At 36.5% G+C, this 22,241-nt stretch overlaps 7 protein-coding genes across 11 annotated transcripts; 4 read left to right on the forward strand and 3 right to left on the reverse strand.

Moving 5' to 3' along the window:
* Positions 1-84: 84 nt before the first annotated feature.
* LOC9320725 lies at positions 85-1,923 on the reverse strand. Its single transcript, XM_021033103.1, has 6 exons — positions 1,784-1,923; positions 1,620-1,651; positions 1,040-1,186; positions 744-794; positions 516-568; positions 85-404 (listed from the first exon to the last, which is right to left on the reverse strand). The coding sequence occupies exons 1-6, from the start codon at positions 1,831-1,833 to the stop codon at positions 300-302; spliced, it is 438 nt and encodes a 145-aa protein (XP_020888762.1). The 5' UTR covers positions 1,834-1,923; the 3' UTR covers positions 85-299.
* A 328-nt stretch (positions 1,924-2,251) lies between these two features.
* Positions 2,252-3,319, forward strand: LOC9320726 (small nuclear ribonucleoprotein Sm D1). Of its 2 annotated transcripts, none has more exons than XM_021033104.1 (4): positions 2,252-2,355; positions 2,473-2,549; positions 2,776-2,967; positions 3,066-3,319. In XM_021033104.1, exons 1-4 carry the CDS (start codon positions 2,342-2,344, stop codon positions 3,125-3,127), a joined length of 345 nt encoding a protein of 114 aa, XP_020888763.1. In that variant the 5' UTR covers positions 2,252-2,341; the 3' UTR covers positions 3,128-3,319. The 2 variants fall into 2 exon arrangements, with proteins under 2 accessions (XP_020888763.1, XP_020888764.1); XM_021033105.1 differs by having other exon boundaries at positions 2,628-2,967; positions 3,066-3,311.
* Positions 3,270-4,359, reverse strand: LOC9318605 (heavy metal-associated isoprenylated plant protein 16). The gene is given in 4 exon segments (XM_021033102.1): positions 3,270-3,589; positions 3,592-3,822; positions 3,903-3,981; positions 4,079-4,359. Coding segments are annotated over 4 exon segments (438 nt in total). The 5' UTR covers positions 4,085-4,359; the 3' UTR covers positions 3,270-3,467.
* A 2,672-nt stretch (positions 4,360-7,031) lies between these two features.
* Positions 7,032-15,026, forward strand: LOC9320727 (lysine-specific demethylase JMJ25). Its single transcript, XM_002882492.2, is given in 17 exon segments — positions 7,032-7,953; positions 8,034-8,131; positions 8,250-8,349; positions 8,444-8,582; positions 8,810-8,873; positions 8,974-9,868; positions 10,221-10,550; positions 13,062-13,358; positions 13,512-13,584; positions 13,667-13,752; positions 13,863-13,982; positions 14,081-14,139; positions 14,235-14,336; positions 14,412-14,501; positions 14,582-14,668; positions 14,762-14,849; positions 14,852-15,026. Coding segments are annotated over 17 exon segments (3,078 nt in total). The 5' UTR covers positions 7,032-7,536; the 3' UTR covers positions 14,885-15,026.
* A 152-nt stretch (positions 15,027-15,178) lies between these two features.
* Positions 15,179-17,228, reverse strand: LOC9318606 (probable glycosyltransferase At3g07620). Its single transcript, XM_021030305.1, has 4 exons — positions 16,784-17,228; positions 16,334-16,533; positions 15,919-16,270; positions 15,179-15,852 (listed from the first exon to the last, which is right to left on the reverse strand). Exons 1-4 carry the CDS (start codon positions 16,949-16,951, stop codon positions 15,193-15,195), a joined length of 1,380 nt encoding a protein of 459 aa, XP_020885964.1. The 5' UTR covers positions 16,952-17,228; the 3' UTR covers positions 15,179-15,192.
* A 94-nt stretch (positions 17,229-17,322) lies between these two features.
* Positions 17,323-19,924, forward strand: LOC9320728 (arogenate dehydratase/prephenate dehydratase 2, chloroplastic). Of its 4 annotated transcripts, none has more exons than XM_002882493.2 (12): positions 17,323-17,615; positions 17,754-17,821; positions 17,904-17,996; positions 18,111-18,311; positions 18,392-18,472; positions 18,557-18,652; positions 18,748-18,825; positions 18,923-19,012; positions 19,107-19,159; positions 19,249-19,330; positions 19,412-19,492; positions 19,593-19,924. In XM_002882493.2, the coding sequence occupies exons 1-11, from the start codon at positions 17,372-17,374 to the stop codon at positions 19,469-19,471; spliced, it is 1,146 nt and encodes a 381-aa protein (XP_002882539.1). In that variant the 5' UTR covers positions 17,323-17,371; the 3' UTR covers positions 19,472-19,492; positions 19,593-19,924. The 4 variants fall into 4 exon arrangements, 3 of the variants coding, with proteins under 3 accessions (XP_002882539.1, XP_020885965.1, XP_020885966.1); XR_002333052.1 differs by having other exon boundaries at positions 17,344-17,615; positions 18,923-19,024; positions 19,412-19,531; positions 19,603-19,924; XM_021030306.1 differs by having other exon boundaries at positions 17,344-17,615; positions 18,923-19,024.
* Positions 19,925-20,062: 138 nt separating this feature from the next.
* LOC9318607 lies at positions 20,063-21,822 on the forward strand. Its single transcript, XM_002882494.2, has 4 exons — positions 20,063-20,320; positions 20,402-20,501; positions 20,959-21,348; positions 21,507-21,822. Exons 1-4 carry the CDS (start codon positions 20,214-20,216, stop codon positions 21,633-21,635), a joined length of 726 nt encoding a protein of 241 aa, XP_002882540.1. The 5' UTR covers positions 20,063-20,213; the 3' UTR covers positions 21,636-21,822.
* Positions 21,823-22,241: the final 419 nt, after the last annotated feature.

Here is a 22,241-nt window from a genome sequence, read left to right on the forward strand (position 1 = left end):
CTAGACGGTCTATTTACTAAATCCGTCTAATTAATAGGACCTTAAGCATCTTACAAATACTAACTTTGTAAGACAGATGAAAAGGAGCGATGAATTTGTAATCCAATTAAGCTAAATGAGATGGTTACGTGAATGTTAGTCAAATTCTCTGGTTTTGGTTTTTTACACTTTCAGGGACCAGAGGAATAGACCGATCGTGACAAAAGCAATATTTGTTATCCTACACGCACACAAAACAATAGTCAAAACACAATTTCACTACTAGTATATATGGGCTCCATCATCTGGACAAATACCATTCAGTTGTTGAATTTTGGCATCAGCAATCCTCGGCGCACTTCAGTCATGTAATCCGCTGGCGATATCGAAGGAGGCGGCAATGTCTTGTTTGCTGCAGCCAGGATCTGTAATTGTTTTGACACACAAAACAAGAAACGAGGGTCTCATCATTCATGTACACACATCTTTAAAAAAAAACTAGAAGCATATGATTAGAGTTTATAGTTAGTTCCAACCTGATGAGGTAGTTTACCCCAAACACTCCCTCCATAGTACATGATTGGTCGCTCTGTGAAACAGAGAAAAAGTAGGCAAACTTGAAAATCAGTTCTACTTGACTAACTGGAAGACAGAGATCCATATTGGAACATAGATATATTTGATTGTATTTGGAGGTAACTCAAGCAGAACAAGTCTAATAGACAAAAAGGATAAAGGAAAACATGGAAAGCCCTTAATCTCACCAGATAGATCCACAGTAGGGTCGTTGTATTGATGCATTGCAGCTGCCCATCCTGTTCATTTGACAAATCAAGAGCTCGTAAATAAGACAAGCACATAAATTGAGTGCATAAGCAGTGAATTCAACACACACTAATCTATTAAAGTTTAAAGATTTTTTACAAGGAGCATGATGAATAAACTAGCACTGACTCATCAGATGTTTAGCATAGCAACAGTTGATAGAAGAAGGACCAGATAGTGACACAGAGCAAAAATAAACCCCATAAATGTTTAAAGAGATAGTTCAGATTCATACGTTGGCTCATGAGCTGATAAGCTTCACTCCTAGAGCAGTCCTTTACTGTTATTATCCTCTGGGTCTGGGATTTGTTTTGCTTCTGAAGACCAGTAGCAGGAGGTTGATTTCTCTCAGGATCGTTGTTCTGTTGGCTACTTGTTCGATCTGCATTTCACTCTTTATTTAGCCAAGAAACAATATAATAACGAGCAAAACCAGATATAGCTTGAGCAATGATCTTTCTTCAAGAAAAAAGGTAAAAAAAAAAAAAGGATCAAATACACACATGGGAAATGAATCAACAAGCGGATTTGCAAGTAAAGAGAGAATGAGATTTGAATTTCAGGCTAAATCCCTAATATTTCACTTTCTTAGAACGGTTCTTGAGGTTACCACAATGTTTACAGATTCGCATGCAATCAATTACTGTATCTACAAAATCTGATTACTTATTTTCCTCGACAATCTTTGATCTAAGATATAATCCACACAGAACTAGATACTCTCGGTATCAAGAACCGATTTGATTCGTTCTCTAGTAAGAATCAATAAAGAACGACTCAGGCAAAGAAGACAGAGAGAGAGAGAGCTCACATACCTCCCGACTTCCGACGATTCCCAGGAGGCTTCCTGCGACACGGAGAAGCAACATCAAACGGTAAGATCGGAGACGAAGTAGCAAAATCAGCAGAGCAGAGTAAGTATCACTCGAAATCCGCAAAATGAGAGGAAGATTTAAGCGAAGAAGAAGAAGAAGTTTACCTTTGATTAGGAGGAGTATATCGTTTCTGGTCGGAGCTCGAATCCGCCATTGACGAGTTAGGGTTTACGCAATTTTCTCAGAGAACGACTCTCTCTCTCTCTCTCTCTCTCTCTACCGGTGGAGAGATCTGTCAACTCTTTAACGCATAGAGAACGTTGAAAAGCGTCGTCTCGTCGTCTCTTAAGTCGTTCAATATTCACGCGCGGATACTTCAACGCGTGTTTATCAACCGCTCGCGCGCTTTTATTACGCCTTTTCCGAAATTTACGTTTCGTAAATTTATGTTTTTTCTCCTGGAATTGGAAATTTCGTCCTCTTCTATCGATTTTCCGGTTAGCTGAACCAAGTTGTCTAGATTTCTGGTTTAAAGATCGTCATCGGTCGACCCTTGATATTGATGGGCTTACTACATTATCTCGGCCCAATTCAGCTGATGGATCCAAAATCGGATCGCGAGGTCTCCACAGCGAAAGAAGGGTTTTGAGGGTTTTCGCACCTTTTGCTCTTTCCTCGTCAATTTCTTTGTTTGGTTGGGTTGTTCTTTGTCGCATCCAAAGATGAAGCTCGTCAGGTACTGTTTCGATTTCTGTTCTTCTTTTTAGCATAGTGTTAGCTCCTTTTATGGAATCCATTCCCAATCTTGAGCCTGAGCTGATTTGTGTTCTATTGTTTTGATTGGATCGAGTAGGTTTTTGATGAAGTTAAACAATGAAACTGTGTCAATCGAGCTGAAGAATGGGACTGTGGTCCATGGAACCATCACTGGTAAGTTGTTGTTGTTAGCTTCCGGTTTCTTTGTAGCTCTTCTCATCCTTTCTCCTCTCTCGATTTCTCCGTTTCTAGGCCTTATACAAGTCGCGATCTGTTCCCTAATTTTCAATTGGCCCTAATCGCATCCTTGTGATCACAGTAGTAGGTTGAGAAAACACACTATTAGATTCAGTAGTCGCAAAGGTATATTTATTGAAGTTAAGCTTGATGATTTGGGCAGGTGTTGATGTGAGCATGAACACTCACTTGAAGACAGTGAAAATGAGCCTCAAGGGGAAAAACCCAGTAACTATTGATCATCTTAGCTTGAGGGGTAACAATATCCGCTACTACATTCTTCCTGATAGCTTGAACCTCGAGACTTTACTTGTGGAAGACACTCCTAGAGTTAAACCTAAGAAGCCTGTTGCTGGTAATGCTCCATTTTTGATGTTTATAATATTCGTCTTCTTAAGCTATAAGACTCCTTTATCAGTCCATTTATTCTTTCTCTCTTTCTTTCTTCTTTAGGGAAGGCTGTTGGACGCGGTCGTGGACGTGGTCGTGGTCGTGGTCGCGGCAGAGGTCGTTAGATGTAGCACTGCACTGGAAAAAGTTGAAGGTTTGTGAGTTAAATTTTTAGGAGAATGTACCGAGTTATGTATCTAGCAATTCTGGCAAAGCAAAGATTTGATTACGAAATGGTATGATTGATGCTAGTAAGGAGTTACTATGTAATGGAATTCCATGGATAACAAGATTTAGCTTTACATGTTATAATCGCATCTACAAGTAGAGAATTTGTGTGATTTTGAGAGCTCAAGGCTTTTTTATTCATGTAAAAAATCTGACTATCAAAGTGCATTAACTTGTTGACAATCTTAGTATAGAAAAATGCTATCTCCTCCGTTAGTCTTCCACTTGAAACCTATCTCACATGATTCTGCAATTGGGATCTTGGTTGTAGACAGGTTCCCCGATCTGATGGTAGGGATCACACGGATAGGGATAGGCAGATGGCACACCATATCCATAAGGCCACCATATCCATAAGGCCATGGTTGACAACATGGCTCGGGTTTTTTCTCCTCAGGTTTTTTCTCTTCGGGTTTATTTTCTTCCGGCTTTTTGTCACCATCCTTGGGTGGTTCAACTTTAGTTACGCTAACAAGCTCTGCAAATGCAACTTTTTTCCTGAGTGCGTTGATTAGAGCGATCATATCAACTTCAACACCGGTCACCTCAATCTGGTTCCTGTGATCTCCCTTTATTTCCACAGCGTTCACGCCTATAAACAAATGCACTAAATCTTTAGATATCAGCAAGAAATACAATCATCAGGTTCTCTAGGGTTTACATCGTTGTTACCTTTAAACTGAACCGCAGTTTTCATTGCTTTTGCTCTAGTTGTGTCATCAGTCATAGCAACTCTTAGCAGGATCTTTTGCTGCAGGCAATAAGAAAACTTTTTAACATCACAAGAGAAGTCTCTTTCTTTCACAAGAGAATCGAAGTTATTACTTGTTGAGTACACAGATACATACCTTCATGTTCTTGTCTTCTTCACGGTCGGTATAAAGGATGATTAGAGATTGTCTGCTTTGAGAATTCGGTTAAATGTTTGATAGGCGTTTGCTCAGAATTTTTTCTCTTTGATCACAAATTTGAGGAAATATAAATAAGGGTCGAGTGATTTTATATATTCATTTGTTCCATGAGTCGTTGTCTTACACAACGGAATCGGATAGTTTGAATTTCGTTGTCAGGTTCATATCTTCGTTCCTTACGTGTTTTATTGGTTCTAGTTGCCGATTCGTACAAGCTTATTGCCAATTCTTTTAATTTTGAAACACTTCAAAAATATTTATTTGATTGAGTCAAAAAAATTAGATTAAATAGTTATTGACTGGGTCAAAATAAATTGATTAAATAATAATAAACAACTCAATTATTATTTGTTTAATATACGGTTGTCTGATAGTTTTATACATGTATGGCTAAAGACTTATTGATTTATGAGTCAGTGTTTCAATTATGATGATTAATAAGTTTATTTTATTTATCATCCAGTTGTGCATAAGCATAACCAATGAGTAGAACAAATGCGATCAAGTCTTCGTCTTCTCTAGAGTACATGTTTCCCTCTAACTTCCTAGCTTAATAAAAAAAAAGATTAACTTGACTACTAATCTGTCATCCCTCTGTATTAACAAATGTTATATGTTTGACTTGCAACATTTACGTTCGCAATCATACATGCTAATTCTCCAATATAATGAAACAATTGTAGCTTTTAATTTATACCAATGTGTTTGTCTAGGCTAATTTGACTTTTATTTCTTAAACCTTTACTCACTGCTGATGCCAATTGCAGTGATACCAGCAATTTGCAAGCGATTTATCCAACATAGGTAATTAGGTATCAGTATCATACTTCATGGAGTTGAAAACGGTAAATTGAAATAATTTTATTTGTTAGTACAGAGTACAGTAGAACCTCTATAAATTAATACTCGATAAATTAATAAACACGATAAATTAATAAATTTGGCCGGTCCCAAGTCGGGCCAGTGTAAAAATTAACCAAATTCGATAAGATAATAAGATAATAAGTTTTTTGAAATCCCTTTGTAAAAATATAGTCCCAATAATATCATAAATTAATAATCATGTAAATTTGCATATATATATATATATATATATATATATATATATATATAATAGTTTTAGTGTTTTTCATAAAATAGCCAAAAGTTTTTGTAAGTTTTCAAATTTTGAATATGCATAATTTTTATTTTAATAGTCGTATAGGTTTTTAAAATACAACAATGAATGTCACTATTTGTGAATTTTAATTTATGTATATCGTTTGTATATGTGAATTATATAATCGTTGTTATTCATTGTCAAAATAAATTATTTTCTCTTCGAATATTAAGTGTTTAAGGCTAAAACTATATAAAACTTAGAACATTCAGAACATTAATTTTATTTAGATCACATTGTTTTACCTCATAATTTTTTAAAAAAAATTTCACAATTGAAACAAAACTTTCTATAAATTAATAAATATTAATTTATCCTATAAATTAATAACTATTAATTTATATATAAATTAATATCACTATAAATTAATAAAATATCATGGTCCCAATATTAGTAATTTATAGAGGTTTTATTGTATATAAGAATAATGAATCAAATAAGTTTAATATCCTCACATGTCATCATGGGTACTTCTACAACAACGATCCTTTTTTTCTTTTTTTTGGGCCCAAGTCCAAACTACAACAACAATGCTTCTATATTTGAAAACGCAGATAAAAAAAAAGAAAGATATTTGGTAGTTTTTGTTACATCTCAACTTTTCAGCATCTTTTCCTACCCAAAAAAAAAAAAAAAACTTTTCAGCATCTTTTGATGGTAAGCTTTTTTGCTAATACAGTAAAACCTCTATAAATTAATAATGTTGGGACTAACAAATTTTATTAATTTAGAGAGGTATTAATTTATCAATAAATTAATAATTATTAATTTATAGAGAGATTTTACTAATTTTGTAATTTCTTAAAAACATTTCTATCTAAAAATAATTTTTTTCTTTATAAGTAATATCTTTTAAAAACTAATTACAAGTAGATAAGTAATTATTAAGTTTAAAAAAACAACACAAACTTTTTTCGAATAATAGTCATATTTTATTAAATTTTTTACATAGAATATTTTTAATATATATCATAGTAATTCAAATATGACATACTCCCTCTGTTCCTGAAAATTGGATGTTTTAGAGTTTACACATATATTAAGAAACAATCATGATTTAATCATTTAATAATTTTTTCTTTTTAATAAATATTTTTAATAATGTATGAACCAATAGTAATCTAAAACAGTTAATTATTTGTAATCATTAAGCCTTGAAATCTACGATTTGTTAATATCAATTAATAAAAAATAAAATAAAAAGCTAGAAAATCAACCTTTGTGGAACAAACCTAAAACACTAGAACATCAAACTTTCAGGAACGGAGGGAGTATATAAATTTATATATATATATATATATATTGATAAGTTTATACAATTATTAATTTATGATATCGATGGGATCATATGTTTATATGAGATTTTCAAAAAAATTATTATCTTATTAATTTATCGATTTATGTCATATTTTACACTGGTCCCAATTCGGGACCGGAAGAATTTATTAATTTAGAGAGGTTATTAATTTATAGAGTATTAATTTATAGAGGTTTTACTGTATCATTTTACTGATTCACTTACCTTAAATGTAGTCATTAGTGATATATTTTTGCATACTCTCCTCCTGAATTAACTAAAACTTTATGAAAGTTACCTAAGACATTACTATGAAAGTAGTTTACTTAATTCCTAGAGATAATTGCTGGAGTAATAAAAATGAAATTGTATTGATCGGTACCATTACTTTTATATTAGGCAAATCAATCCGAAATTTGAATTTGAACTCACAATGCTAGGTATTAACGTGTCATAACATTTGATATTCTTAACCAAATAAAATGTATAGTCATATCTCTTTAATTTGTGGGATCATTAACCAATACCATGCCTCTTAACTTTTTCGGTTCCTCGACTCCCTCGTGCTCGTATAGAGTCCCGTAAGTCATAAAACCGGTTAAGCTGTTGATATCTCCGGTCAGTAATTTCAGGAAACGGTTCGTCTTTATCTGGATTAAAAAATACTAGCATTTAGAAGAAAAAAAGTATATTCGTTAAAAAAAAAAGATTTGGAAAGAAAGTATAAAGAGCGGGAAATAAATCCCAAAGATATCGCGAAATCGTGCTGATTTGACCAAAATTAAACCAAAACTTTACTCTCTGAGAAAACCATTCAGTTTCCCCAAAAAAAAAAAAAAAAAAAATCCACCTTAAATCCCGTGTCTCGGGTTTTCTTTCGTTACTGATTGGGGGCTCCGAGAGTTGCGCCGAGGACGATTGAGAATTTTGATTTTCTAAATGGATTCTGTGGAGGAGAACGGACGCGGTGGTCTCCGTAGGCAGCGGAGGGTTTCTACGAAGCTAGCGAATTACGTAGATCCTCCGACTGACGACGAAGAAGATGGAGGATCTAACAAGCGAAAGGGCAAAAGGGGTGTATATGGGCCTCGGAAAAAGACACCGAAGGAAGACGAGGAGAAGCAAAAGAACGAAATTGATGAAGCAAACGGAGTCGCTGGTCTGGTGAAGGAAAAGAGAGCCGCTACTAAGATTGTGAAAGGCAAAGACCTCATTACTGAAGCTTCTGGAAGCAAGCCCATGCTAGCAAAGGGAAAAAGGACTAAGAAGGAGGATGAAATCGATGGTGAGATTCCAACTAAGCCGGGCAAGAAGCCCAAGACTACAGTGGACGAGAGAATCATTGGTTACAGACCGGTTAGTGATTTCTCTCTAAAATTTGTACTCTCTTCATACTTTACCAATGTATTAATTTGGGGATGTATATACATATATAGGACAATATGTGCCACCAATGTCAAAAGAGCGATAGGATTGTTGAACGGTGTCAGACCTGCAATAGCAAGCGTTATTGTCACCCTTGCTTAGACACTTGGTATGATTTTCTTACCTTATACTTAGATTTCGTTTCTTGTTTCTGATTTCATTCCATGGTTGTGACAAAGGGATGTTTTACTATCGTCTTGTAACACTTGTGTAATCACTACTTGCAGGTATCCACTTATAGCAAAAGAAGATGTTGCCAAGAAATGCATGTTCTGCTCTAGTATTTGCAATTGCAGAGCATGCTTGCGTCTAGATACTAAATTGAAAGTAAGTTTTCTAATATCTATCTTGCTTGGTTATTGTTATCTGTTTTCCATTTACTTAAGTTCATTACCATAACGATTACTCCAATGCTATGTAGGGGATAAATTCGAAGCTCATCCTCAATGAGGAAGAAAAGGTTCAATCCTCTAAGTTTATTCTGCGGAGTCTTCTCCCACATCTAAAAGGAATAAATGATGAACAAGTCGCAGAGAAGGAAGTTGAGGCCAAAATATCAGGTACTTTCTTTGCTTTCATTTATGCTGGAAGTAATCATTGTTATTGTATTTTTTTTTTGCATTCTCATGTTATTATGTCTAAGTATGTATATTCGTTATTATTGGATATACTTGCATTTATTCCCAACAAGATCTCAGAGTGAGGGGATTCAGTTTTCTAAGTGGGAAGCTGGAAGCTCATTAGCTCCAGGTGTTACAAGATACCTTAATATTGTTTAATTTCACAGGACTGAAGTTTGAAGAGGTTAGACCGCAAGACGCTAAAGCTTTCCCCGATGAAAGACTATACTGGTATCTTACCCTGATTTTTTTGTTTCAATTACAAGTTTTTATGTCATGATTCTGTTTGGTAACTTGCTTCTTTGTTGTTTTAATTCTTTTGGGCTTACAGTGATATCTGCAAGACTTCTATCTATGATCTCCATAGGAATTGCAAGGCCTGTAATTGTGATATCTGCCTTAGCTGTTGCCTTGAGATCCGCAATGGAAAGGCTCTGGCATGTAAGGAGGATGTGTCTTGGAATTATATTAACCGAGGTTTAGAGTATGAACATGGAGAAGAAGGAGAAGTTATTGAAAAGGCGGGGAATAAGCTAGATGATAAGCTGAAAGATAAGCCGAAAGATAAGCCGGATGATGAGCTGGATGATAAGCCGAAGGGTAAGCCAAAGGGTAAACCGAAAGGTAGGCCGGATGATAAGCCGAAGGGTAAGCCAAAGGGTAAACTGAAGGGTAAGCAGGATGATAAACCGGATGATAAGCCGAAGGTTAAGCCGATTAATACAGACCATATGAAGTACCCTTCTATGTGGAAAGCAAATGAATCTGGGATCATTACTTGTTATTGTGGTGCTGGGGAGTTAGTGTTGAAACGACTACTTCCGGATGGTTGGATATCTGAGTTGGTCAACAGAGTAGAAAAAACTGCTGAAGCTAGCGATCTTTTGAATTTACCTGAAACGGTTTTGGAGCAATGCCCTTGTTCTAACTATGACAGTCATATTGACATAGACAGCTCTAATTTGTTGAAAGCTGCTTGTCGAGAAGGTTCAGAAGACAATTATCTATACTCTCCAAGTGTATGGGATGTTCAACAAGATGATTTGAAGCATTTTCAGCACCATTGGGTAAAAGGCGAGCCTGTGATTGTGAGAAATGTGCTTGAAGCTACATCTGGTTTAAGCTGGGAACCAATGGTAATGTTTCGTGCCTGCCGCCAGATAAGCCATGTCCAGCATGAAACACTTACGGATGTTGATGCTGTTGATTGTTTGGACTTCTGTCAGGTCAGTTTTTTCCTCAGTAAATTGTATTGTCCTTTCGATAGATGGTTTTATATAACTTAAGTTCTTTGCAGCTAATTTGGATTCTTTTTTTTCTACATCTTGTCAAGTACTTAATTTTAATGACTCTGGTACTTGCATAGCAATTAATTTATTCTTGTCTAGATAATTTAAATTGTTTTGACGTTCTTGTTTTTCCCTTCTGGGTTTTGCCTTTTCTTAGTAGATGCATTGAATAGCTGCAAGTCAAATTCCTATTAGTCTTACTAGGCAACAAAATGGCTCATCTGTTACTTTCCAGATTTGTAACTTCTTATTATGCTCTTATTTATCTAATGGCTTATAATGGATGCAGGTAAAAGTTACTCTTCATGAATTTTTTACTGGATACACGGATGGCCGATATGATCGTATGGGTTGGCCACTAGTTCTGAAACTGAAAGATTGGCCTCCAGCTAAAGTCTTCAAAGATAGCTTGCCACGTCATGCTGAGGAGTTCTTATGTAGTTTGCCTTTGAAGCATTACACTCACCCGGTTAATGGACCTTTGAATCTTGCTGTCAAGCTTCCCCAAAACTGCTTGAAGCCAGACATGGGACCAAAGACGTACGTTGCTTCTGGATTTGCTCAAGAATTTGGCCGTGGAGATTCTGTTACTAAGCTCCATTGCGACATGTCTGATGCGGTTAGTACCCATATGATTTGTCTTTTCTCGTTTTCATATTCACTTCTTTGTTATAAGTCTGTCCATTCTTATTGTTTTTCTTGGAATATCCATAACGATTCAGAACCTATCAAAACATTAAAATCAGATACCATTTCCTAATAGATTCACCTCACCAAAAAAAAAATTTCCTAATAGATCCATACCTTAATCGGTCACTTTAGATTTTTTATTACATTGAGGATTCGTCTTCTCTTCTTTCCTAGATCAGTTCGTTTAGTTTTTCTGTTTTTCTTTTTTGCTTAGTTTTCTGGACTCTTTCATTGAACTCCTCTTTTTTCATATTTTATTCGGGCTATACTCCTCCTTTGAAGCAAAGGAACTCTCCTTAGTTTTGTTGCATCCTCATATTCCGTTTAGGGCCAAAAATCAAAGTCTCTTGCCTTCTGTTCTTGAACATTCTCAGATTGCGATGTCCATTTGAAACTTTTTACGTTCCTCATAGGACCAATGGACCAACCATTATCCATTCAATGTGAGTCCATCAATAGCTTTCATAGTCCTTCATAAGCCTGTCCTTCAGTTTTTTTGGTTTAGTCAAATTCGGTTTTTCCGGGTTTTGAAATTGGCCCCAAATAAAATTGAATGTTATTTTGGTTTGGTATGTAATATAATGAAATAAAATATAAAATTTTAGTAACTTTTTGACCCAATTTCTTTTTTTTTTTTCCAAAATAACAAATTTAGGTTAATGTGTTTTTCTTTATATTTGAATTATTTTGTTTTGGTTAAGTCGGGTAATTTAACATAGGATTTTCTATGCCAATCAGATTATTATATAATTTGGTTGGGGATTAAGATCGATGATTTTCATTTGGAGTCGCCCGGGTTTGGTTCGGTTTTTTTGTCCGTACCCAAGGTGAAAGGTGTTAGACAGGCCGGCCGCGTCCATCTGGGCCAGTCTGCGATGGGCATTTAAGTTTGTGAGACCGCGACGGGCCGGCCTGCTAGACCGTGGGCAAAAATATTATGTCCAGGCCCGCCCCGCTAAGCCCAACGGGTTATTTTTATTAAATATTTGTAATCCGTGGGCTGACCCGCAAATCCGCGGACAAAACCGCAAAAACCCGCAAATCTGTTTGGGCTTATTTGCGAGGCCCGCTATTTTATGGACATGAAAAATGATGTCCAAGCTTGCCCCGCCGTGGGCTACTTGGACAAAGCCTGTGGGCTATCGGCCTGCTTGACACCTCTACCCAAGGCCTTCATCCATTCGGCTTATAGCACTTTGCTTAGGAGGATTGTATCTCAGAATTTCATAGGATGATCGTCTAAATAGAATATGGAAAAGATGCAACATTATGGTCAACTCGTGGATATCCGCTGGTGTTCTTTATTTTCAAGACGTTATAAATTGTTCGTTTTGCTGTCGCAGGCGACGACTACTAAATCAAATTTGTTTAGCTGTGGCAAGTTCAACTTCCTAATTCGGCAATTACCGATTATAAATTTGAAAATGCTGTTTTTCAGCATCTTATAAATGTTTTGATTGCGGGACGAATTTGGCTAACATTGAACTTAGTAACACGAAATCGTCTCATAGTTGATAAATGAGATTATCATGGAATACACATTGAATGCGAAGATTACGCATTTTATTTGTGATAATAGTTCCAGAAGAAAAATAAAGTGCTTGTGATAGTTCGAGAAAAAAAAAAAACAAAAGATTCGGTAGAGCTAATCGCTGATGACAACACGAAGAAAATCAATTTGTTGTTGTCGCGCAATTTCTGTTGCCAATTACAGTCGCCTGTTGTATCAGTATCGAACAACAAAACAAAAGTTAACACCCCTAGCTGTTTACTACTTGAAATTTGCCTGTTGCTACTACCAACTGTTGTAGTTTATTGCCGTCGCTTGTTGATGACATTAATGATGAACATCAATCTCGTAGAATTGGCAGAACATGAACCGAAGTCCTGATTGAACACCCCTAGCTGTTGCTACTTCTTGAAATTGTTTGGTTGTTGGAATTAATTTATTCTTCTCACATGATCCCTACATTCTTCATAACCTTGTAAGGGTACAAAACATATTGAGATCGATTGTCAGATGCGGCGTTTAAAATTTCTAATTGATACAAATCCTTAGTGGGCATGAACTTGCTGATGTCTACCCAAATCCCTTATTTAGTTATTTCCAATTCAGTCAAAAAAATATCAGTCGAGCAAATAATTAATTAATTTTTTGGAAGATAAAATATTATTTTGTGTTTGGTCAAACATTTTTTTTTAAAATAGTTAATTATTATCGGTTTGGTTTTCTCTTGTTTCCTTCCGCTTTGTTCTCTTTACTTCTTCTATGACCATTTTTTCTTTTCCAAATTAGACTTTAGAAACGAAAATCCTCGCTTGCTTATATAAGCATAGTTTGAAATAAAGCTCAGCCGACATTTTTATTTTATAATTATTTTATTCACTTTTATTTTAACTTTTCTAGTATCTTAATTTCTGTACCCTTTGGTTATTTCAGGTGAATATTTTGACGCACATATCTGAAGTGCCCATTAACGACAAGATGCAAGATGGAATGGGGAAACTGAAAAAGAAGCATGCCGAACAAGATCTCAAGGAGCTGTATAGCTCAGTAGCTAACCAGGAGGAAATGATGGAGATTCTTGAAAATTCCAGACAACAAGTCCAAAATGTTGAAACTGATGATGGAGCTCTTTGGGACATTTTCCGTAGAGAAGATATTCCTAAATTAGAAAGTTACATTGAGAAACATCACAAGGAGTTCAGACATCTCTACTGCTGTCCTGTGTCTCAGGTACACACTATCTCTCCATGCTTATACACATTTCTTCTCATGTTTTTTAATGGTTACAGTTTTAAAGATATGTAGTGCATATTTGCATCCAGTCTCTCTACACTTTTGCAAGTTGTTGCTTATCTTACATTTTCATTTACCTTCTTCTTTTAGATTGCTCATCCTATACATGACCAGAATTTCTATCTGACGCGGTATCATATAATGAAGCTGAAAGAAGAATATGGTATGCTTTATATTATATATATATCCGACCACATTATCTTGGCAGTTTTTGGTCAAGCTTTATGAGCTGTATATTATTGTAGGCATTGAACCTTGGACCTTTAATCAGAAGCTTGGGGATGCTGTTTTAATACCTGTAGGTTGCCCTCATCAAGTTAGAAATTTGAAGGTAAATTTTTATACTTTTAGCTTAGGATACAGTGGATTTGATCAATTTGACTTTTAGTTTTCAGCAAAAGGTTCATCAATTGATCATCGTAGTTCTCTTGTGTCTTGCAGTCCTGCACAAAGGTAGCTTGTGACTTTGTCTCACCTGAAAATGTCAGCGAGTGTTTACACTTGACAAAACAGTATCGTCTACTTCCACCAAATCATTTTGCAAAAGAAGACAAGTTAGCGGTATTTCTCTTATCTCAATTTCTGGTTGTTTTGAGCAAAGTTTCCAACTCCTCTAATTGTTATTCTTTTGCTTCTTTCCTGTGTGTTTACTTGAACAGGTTAAGAAGATGATAATCCATGCAGTTGATAAAGCTCTCAGAGACTTAAGTGGAGAGAAGTGAGTTTTTACTTCTCTTCTCACTATCAATAGCAATCATCCGTAAAATGTGTTTCTTTTCGTTTAAGCTTGAGTTCTTTATTGTGTTGGTTCAGGTCTCCAGAACCCAAAGAGAAGAAGAGAAGTACGAATTCAAGGAAGACAACAGCCAGGACAGTTGTTAAGGCTCTCAAAGAATTACCTCCAAGTGAAAAGAAGTGAGTATTTACTTCTTTTCTCACTACCTTAAAAAAACACTAGTAAACTAAGTTTTTTCTTTTGTGTGTGTTCAGGTCTTCGGAAGCAGCTGAAGAGGAGATATCAAATGGGATAGTCAATGCAATCGATAAGGCTCCCAAGGACTTCCCTCCAAGTGAACAGAAGTGAGTATTTACTTCTCTTCTCACTACCTTAAAAAAACAATGGTAAACTGAGCTGATTTTTTGCTTTTGTGTTGGTTCAGGTCTTCCGAAGCCGAAGAGGAGATATCAAATGGGATAGTCAATGCAATGGATAAGGCTCTCGAAAACATATCTTCAAGCGAAAAGAAGTGAGCTTTTTCTTGTCTTTTTACTACCTTAAAAAATACTAGATTTTTCTTCGTCTGAGCTGAGTTAATCTTATTTTTGTTGTGTTGTTTCAGGTCTCCGGAAGAGGAAGGGGTGAAAAGACCTAAGATTGTGAGGACATATGAGCGCAGAAAAAAGCAGAGAAGTGAGAAGACCAACGCGTAGACATTGGCAGATTAGAAATGGAGAAGATGTAGTAGTAGTTTTTGTTGCATCTCAACTTTTCATCATCTTTTAAACTATTTTGCATTAAGGAATCTCGAAGTTAAACATATTACTAAGAGATCGACTAAGAATATACTTAGTCCTTAGTTATATCTATTTTTGGCATCTTTAGTTTTCTCTCCTCTAGACAATTGCTGGAGTAAAACTAGTTTAAATATCTATCAACATAACAGTTACAGCTATAATTTGTTATTGGCAATTTTTGTTAAGTTACTCAAGTTGTCTAAGTTATGAGTGGAGAAGAAAGATTCTTGAACTCACATAGCTAGGCATTAACGTGTCATAACAATTTAACATTTAATCTTCTTAACCAAATGGAATGTATAATCATATTAAACACATCATATCTCTTTGGGGGATCATTAACCAATATATGCATCTTCACTTTCTTCACTCCCTCGTACAGTCTCATATACCGCTCTTCCGGTATATCCATCAATATCCTTTTTAGTTCCGGTATTTCCTTAACCGATACCGAAACCGAAAACTTCTCCCAATTCAAAACATCACTAAACGGCAAAACATAGTTCTCCGAGATAAGAACCGGTACACATCCGCTGTATATCGCTTCCGGTATTCTCGGGCTAGCAACTTCGTGACCGCTCGGGCAAATACAAAACCGGGTTTTCCTCATCATCTCCGTGTAATTTAAATCTTCCGGTAGATTCTCGTAAACCAGAATGTCTTTGTCCTTCTCTTTCCAGTGGTTTAGAAGAACCGGACGGATTTTGCCGTGTGATTTCCCAGCGAAGAAAGCAAGTGTTTTACGAGAGATTGGATCTAAACCACCGGTTAAGTTGTTGATTTCTCCGGTCAGTAAATTGATTTCAGGAAACGGAGCGTCTTTCTCTGGATTGAAATATTCTGATATGTTGGCGTTGCATAGTACTCTTATGGAATTGAAAAATAGCTTCTTTACATACCATGTTGCCCTGTGTCCCTGCAACAATGTGGTTAGTTACCGTGAGAGAACGAAACACTGATAAATAAAACAAGAACAACTTACCCAGTCATGGCAAGACAACATGAAGTGATCAAACCCATCGCTTGTGTTCCAATACGGATATTTCTTGGAAATTATCTGGACATAGTCGGCGATGACACTTTCTAGGACAGCCTTATCTCGAACAACTGGGTCGAAAAGATGGTGTAGGATCATGACAACACTAAAAGGTAAGAAGTAGACATGAGCCTTGTCCGGATCTCGGGTTCTGTACTTAAGGACATCGTTTTCCATAAAGTTTAGGAACAATCCTTCCATGGAGTATATGTCTTTACAAAGACCATAGTGAAATATTGGCGGATCTCCTTCTTCGTATACGTATATCTTGAACATCCTCTCCATAAGAAGATAACTTCTGCAACAAGTTAGCACATCAATAAAGGGTCTATGACACGTAAACTCTTAGGTGTATTTTTACCGGTGAAAGGCATAAGGGTTCCGGTAAATGTCGCCATGAGGAACATAGTCTTCGTCTCCGAGGGGAGACGATGCAGTAGAATTAGAGTTTAATTGAGCTTCTCTGATCAACGCCCTCGCGGTTGCCAATTCTGCTTCTACTTTCCCATCTCTTTTCCAATATCCAGAACCTGGATTTGATCCGTTTCTCTTTCTTTTTTCCTTGAAAATGCAAAACAAAATTCTTGAAAATACAAACATAGAAACTATTTTTTTGATAATTGTAAACGAAAACGTGACAGTTAAAATTACTTCTTTGCGTTTGCTTTGGTATATATGTACATGTTATACATGATTAAGCAAGTACTCAATGTACATGGAAAGTTTGGAAACATAACAAACATACACATACAAATTGACGATTGAAACAATATCGTAGCCTAAATCGATGAACGGAAAGAAAGATGGTTACCGTGATGAAGGCGGAGGAGAAGGAAGAGGTCCATAGTGAAGAAGATGTTGAAAAATAGAGATGAGAAGATGAATTTGAATCTTTTGCTATGAAAATTGCAAAGACTACAGCAAAAGTGGCAAATGCCAAGAGAAAGGCATTCAGGTATTTGGGAATGTAATCTCTCATACCTTTCCCATTCTAATTCCTATTCCATTATTGTGTTTGTGTTTAGTGTCGCGAGAGAGAGTGATGGTGCTGAAACTAAGGAGATTTCAAATGAGCTAAATTAAAGAGCCTCTCTACACCACACAACATAACTACTTCACATTATAGCTAGTGACTCTCAAAAAAAGAATACAAGGATCTCAAAACTAGACTCCTTGTTTTATGGTCTACCATATAAATTCTTCCACGACCGTTTTGACTCTCTAATAGAAAAACGTGTTGGGCTTTATGGGCCGCGTTACCAAAGCATATATTATGGGCATTCAGATTGGTCCATTAAGATAATTAGAAAAACTTCATGATAAATAATAATAATGTGGCCCATTAATGTCCATATATTTATCTGTCTCATCATAAACAGCCGTCAAAACAACATCATCAATGGCAATGAACGCTGTTCGATTGTCGCCGGCGACTCAGCTTCACGGCGGAATCTCTAGCAGTCTGTTACCATCCAATCGCAAACCTAATAATCCCATCGTCCGATACGGATGCGGATCTTCGAACCGTTGCCGTATGGTAACCGTCTTGGCGTCACTCCGGGAAAATGATGGAAATGGTAGGGATAACTCCGTGAGAGCTATGGAAGTGAAGAAGATTCTTGAAGACTCGCCTCTGCTTCCTAGTACGATTTCCCACTTTCGATTCCTTTGAGCTCTGGGACAGATATCTTCTTCATTTGCAGTAGATTTAACGTATATATAAACAATTAGCTAGAAACTTCGATTTAGTGATGATTGGTTCTTTTTTGTTTGAATAATAGAGCCGTTATCATCAAACCAGCTCGCGGAATCTGTCTCTAATGGCTCCCGCGTTCGTGTTGCGTATCAGGTAATTCCCACTGAAATGAATTGTTTCTGAGAATCAGAATGTTTTGGGGATTTTATTGGCTAATGAATGATTGTCTAATTAGGGAGTACGTGGTGCATACAGCGAATCAGCTGCTGAGAAGGCTTATCCAAACTGTGAAGCTGTTCCATGTGAAGAGTTTGACACTGCTTTTGAGGTCAGAATCTCGTTCCTTCACTGACCAAGACTGAAATGATCAATCTTTCATTTTTCTTAAAAGTTTTGGGTGCCATTCGTCTGAAGCAAATTTCCAACCTTTGTTCTTGTTTAGGCGGTTGAGCGGTGGCTTGTTGACCGAGCTGTTTTACCGATTGAGAACTCTTTAGGTGGAAGCATCCATAGAAATTATGATCTTCTGCTGCGACACAATTTGCATATTGTAGGCGAAGTCAAGCTAGCTGTTCGCCACTGTTTGCTGGCTAACCATGGTGTAAATATTGAAGATTTGAGAAGGGTGCTTAGCCATCCACAGGTATGCCATATGTCTCTGTGCAGAATTGAGTTCTATTTCTCTTGGTATTATCTAAAGCCTTAGTCGTTGTTTTGGATCAGGCTCTTGCCCAATGTGAAAACACGTTAACTAAATTGGGGTTGGTCAGAGAAGCAGTAGATGACACTGCTGGCGCTGCCAAGGTGAGTTTTATCTTCCTAGTATGTTTATATTCACACTCACTGCATACAATGGAAGCTAAATAAGTTTATGAATTTGGTTCGCAGCAAATTGCATTCGAAAATTTAAGTGATGCAGCAGCAGTTGCCAGTGCAGAAGCTGCAGAGATATATGGTTTGAACATAGTTGCTGAAGATATCCAGGTTTTAAAGAGTTTCCTAATGCCTTTACCATTTTTTCATTCATATACAGTATTTACACTTGTGGATTATTTGATTGTGAAATTCAATCAATATAGGATGACTGTGATAATGTTACAAGGTTTCTAATGCTCGCAAGGGAACCCATTATCCCTGGAACTAACAGACTCTTTAAGGTGAGAAATCCAGTGTACCTTTCCAAATGCAAATGTAACTCTGCTATTTGACAATGTATTGTTCGCTGGTGGATGAGTTACTTTGATCTTCTTTTAGACAAGTATAGTTTTCTCGTTAGAGGAAGGACCTGGAGTACTTTTCAAAGCACTTGCTGTGTTTGCCCTTAGGCAAATCAACCTCACAAAGGTTAGTAACTTAGTACTACTCTCAAAATCTTTCTCTTAATTTTTGCAGCCTTGTTTGTAGTCCCTAATAATCAATTTCTTGTGGTTTCAATCAGATTGAAAGCCGCCCTTTAAGGAAACATCCTCTCCGAGCATCTGGAGGACTAAAGTAATTTCTCTAACAAACCACTCTTAAGTCTATACCGTACCCAGAGTGTCTGAGAAGTGATGAAGTGTCTCTCTTTCTGTGCTTGACAGATACTTTGATTATCTTTTCTATGTGGACTTTGAAGCATCTATGGCTGATGAAGTTGCTCAGAACGCACTTAGGCATCTCGAGGTAAAACCTTTGGTTACTTGATCTGAAAACATTTACATCTGACTAAGACTCTGGTTTTTTTTTTTTTTTTTGGGGGGGTAGGAATTTGCTACCTTCTTGCGGGTACTGGGAAGCTACCCAGTGGACACTACAATGCTCTAAACAATTTCCAACATGGTCTTGGTAAGCAGTTCAATTGGTTTGCATTGCAAAGTGTAATGTGTAAGGAGTATTATTTAGGTATTAGTAAAATGATATAAAGAGAGTATAAATCTTTGAATAGTTTGTGACAGAGATCCGCTTGATGATATCATTATTCTGGTGTAAGAAGCTCTACTGTCTATAGCCGTGAAGTGAGGTCCGAGGAGTCACAAGTGCATCTTACAAGACATTCCGCTTTTGTTACAAGTTCTGAGGTCCAAGGAGTCACCGGTGCACCTCTTTTTTTTTTAGTAGAAGTAAGAATAGTCAGATATCAAAAACAATCACCAAAGAACCTAGTTTTTTTGTGTGTGTGTTTACCATACAATACATAGATACTTTATCCAATATGTGGCTTTTTTAGAAATTCCTGTGAGAGTTATTTGCATAATACGAGTATTAAAATTTGATACCTTTATTTTTTTTTTTGTAATGGTAATAGAATTGGTGACGTTTCAAAATTTGGTCGACTAATGTTAGTGTTATATGTTCGAGTTAATAAATGAGATAAAAAACTCTTCTCGATTAATAATGTGCAACAGGATAATCTTTTGGTTCAGAATTGAAAACATTGAGAAAAAGGAGGGATGATAAGACAAATAACAAGAAATGAGATTTGTGGAGTACTAATTGCTTCTTGCGCAATAAGCTGCTGAAATTAAACAGCTTTGCTCAGACAAAAAAAGCTCTGTCGACTTTGGCAATGAAAGTAGCGGAGAAGATTGTTATCCTCTGGAATGATTCCGATGGATTTGCTGCAACCATTGCTGATGCTCTAAGCCCTAACCCTAGTTCCCCTCTTCGCAAACTGTAAAATCGATTCTTCCTTTCTCGATTTCCGCCTCTTCCTCTCTCTCTCTCTCTCTCTGCCTAACATTGTAATTGCTGCAGAGAAGAACAGATCCACCTTCCGTTGGATAAGTATGGCGTCGAAGGTGCGGAAACCGGCGGGAGTATCGTTCATTTCGTCGATGAAAATGGAGTTTATCAGGTTCTTCCTATTTTCATCGCGTTTTATTCCGTCGAAATAAGCGAGTTTCTCGTCGAGATCAATCTTCATAGTTTCATTGAGTTGGTTTCTCGCTTTATTTTTATAGTCGTTGTTTGTTCTTAGAACTGAAATTTATTCAGTGCTACAGTTTAGCTGAAGAATTGTGGTCTCCTTAATGTGTCATACCTGCAAAATGTGATATGATGATTGGATTCTTAAGGATGTGCAACTGTCACTGTGATTTCTCGCTTCACTAGCTCATGGCTTCTTTGTTTGTATTTCCCTAAACTAAAGCCTTATGAGAAACAAACTAAGTCTCTCTATCTGCTTAAGTTAGAGTGCTTAGAGGTGTTGACTTGGCTAGTGAAAGCAATAAACAAATGCTTGTTCTTTAGTCTGTCAGCTAAAAGGATATTTTCATTGCTTAACTTTCTGATTTTTTCTTATATTGTTTAAGGTCTCGATTTTTCTTCTTCCAAGCTATGAGCCTCCAGTACTAGTGTGTGCTATGAATGAACTGCTGGACCTAATTACACGGGAAGTGTCAACCCTACCCACAATTGTAGCTCCTTTTCTTGTGGCGGCATCTAAGCTTAAGTTCAATAACAGATCCTATGAAGCAAATAGAAGAACAGCTAGTCTTCACTACGTTCAAGTTGGTCCAGAAACAGAGATCAGTAGGCTATTTGCTTCTCGCATCGAGAAACCACCCCCATTGATGCAGATCCATTATGAACCTTTGTCATGCTTGCTTCACCTAGCACGTGTCAAACGCCTGCCTACCTCTATTCTCATTGGGCAAAGAAGTAGTAGCCTATCTCATAAAGCTCTAGATCAAGACCTTCAGGTAATTTTTGCTGAAATTTTGTCTCAGTTTCTGCTCAATTTTTGCTGGACTTGTAAATCCACTAATACTAGAAAAGTAACAGGAATCAAAATCCATGTTCAGTAATAAGAGAAGGTTGATTTTAGCTGAATAACGAGTTTGCCTGATTGTCATCACAGGTGATACATGAAACAGGGGAGCTTGTGGCCAGTTGGACCGGACTGTCTTTCTCAAGAGACAGAATCAAGTGGAGCGCATCAAAGACATCAAAAGAAGAAGAAAGTCCGTGGCGTGCTCTTTATGGTTAATCTTCACAGGTCAGGTCAGGTCTTTTTCATGGCCTAACACTGCTACAGTCTTTGCTTGGACCTGCACTAAATTTCCCTGTTGTACCTCTTTTTGTTAAAACTCTTATGCTCAGCTGAATCAATTCCATGTCACTGCGCTTTTCCTAGGATATTTATTTATGAAAAGAAACAGTTTTTTTGTTTGTTTTTTTTCTGGCTGGTCTGGTTCAACCAAATCTTAAACCCTCAAAAAGCATTTTGATTTAAAGGTGCATATATTTGGTCAACTCACGGGAGGATCATATCCTAGGAGTGGGATAATTTAATAATATTGATGATTAGAGTTATGATTGGTGGGAGAGAGGCATAAAAAAGGAGATTAAAATTGGTGTGAAATCCATAAAAGGCACTCATGAAGTATACTCATAAAGATAATAAATGTTATCTTAAGAGAAAATAAGTGAGGTGTCGTCAGCTCTAATAAGCCGGTGGTTTAATAATAGAGTATTCGTGAAGAAGGAATACGATGTTTTGTACCAAAGTTTTTCGGATCGTCCCAGAATCTTATCCTACTCACATTTCAGCATCATATGTTATTTTTTTGTTTGTTTTTTTCTTCGATCCTTT

The sequence above is a fragment of the Arabidopsis lyrata genome (assembly GCF_000004255.2).
Source record: "Arabidopsis lyrata subsp. lyrata unplaced genomic scaffold ARALYscaffold_3, whole genome shotgun sequence".
Classification (NCBI taxonomy): domain Eukaryota; kingdom Viridiplantae; phylum Streptophyta; class Magnoliopsida; order Brassicales; family Brassicaceae; genus Arabidopsis; species Arabidopsis lyrata.

Bases quoted from the DNA above. Each gene is read 5' to 3' on its own strand.
- LOC9320725 (XM_021033103.1), bottom strand. From the start codon at position 1,833: ATGGCGGATTCGAGCTCCGACCAGAAACGATATACTCCTCCTAATCAA. The intron at 1,652-1,783 runs GTAAACTTCTTC...TCCGTGTCGCAG, and splicing joins TATACTCCTCCTAATCAAAG to GAAGCCTCCTGGGAATCGTC. The intron at 405-515 runs GTTGGAACTAAC...AAACAATTACAG, and splicing joins GGGGTAAACTACCTCATCAG to ATCCTGGCTGCAGCAAACAA.
- LOC9320726 (XM_021033104.1), top strand. The intron at 2,550-2,775 runs GTAAGTTGTTGT...TGATTTGGGCAG, and splicing joins GGTCCATGGAACCATCACTG to GTGTTGATGTGAGCATGAAC. The intron at 2,968-3,065 runs GTAATGCTCCAT...TTTCTTCTTTAG, and splicing joins ACCTAAGAAGCCTGTTGCTG to GGAAGGCTGTTGGACGCGGT.
- LOC9318606 (XM_021030305.1), bottom strand. From the start codon at position 16,951: ATGAGAGATTACATTCCCAAATACCTGAATGCCTTTCTCTTGGCATTT. The intron at 16,534-16,783 runs GTAACCATCTTT...TGCATTTTCAAG, and splicing joins TCTCCTCCGCCTTCATCACG to GAAAAAAGAAAGAGAAACGG. The intron at 16,271-16,333 runs GTAAAAATACAC...AACTTGTTGCAG, and splicing joins AACCCTTATGCCTTTCACCG to AAGTTATCTTCTTATGGAGA.
- LOC9320728 (XM_021030306.1), top strand. From the start codon at position 17,372: ATGGCAATGAACGCTGTTCGATTGTCGCCGGCGACTCAGCTTCACGGC. The intron at 17,616-17,753 runs GTACGATTTCCC...TTTGAATAATAG, and splicing joins AGACTCGCCTCTGCTTCCTA to AGCCGTTATCATCAAACCAG. The intron at 18,826-18,922 runs GTGAGAAATCCA...ATCTTCTTTTAG, and splicing joins GAACTAACAGACTCTTTAAG to ACAAGTATAGTTTTCTCGTT.
- LOC9318607 (XM_002882494.2), top strand. From the start codon at position 20,214: ATGAAAGTAGCGGAGAAGATTGTTATCCTCTGGAATGATTCCGATGGA. The intron at 20,321-20,401 runs GTAAAATCGATT...TAATTGCTGCAG, and splicing joins AGTTCCCCTCTTCGCAAACT to AGAAGAACAGATCCACCTTC. The intron at 21,349-21,506 runs GTAATTTTTGCT...TTGTCATCACAG, and splicing joins CTCTAGATCAAGACCTTCAG to GTGATACATGAAACAGGGGA.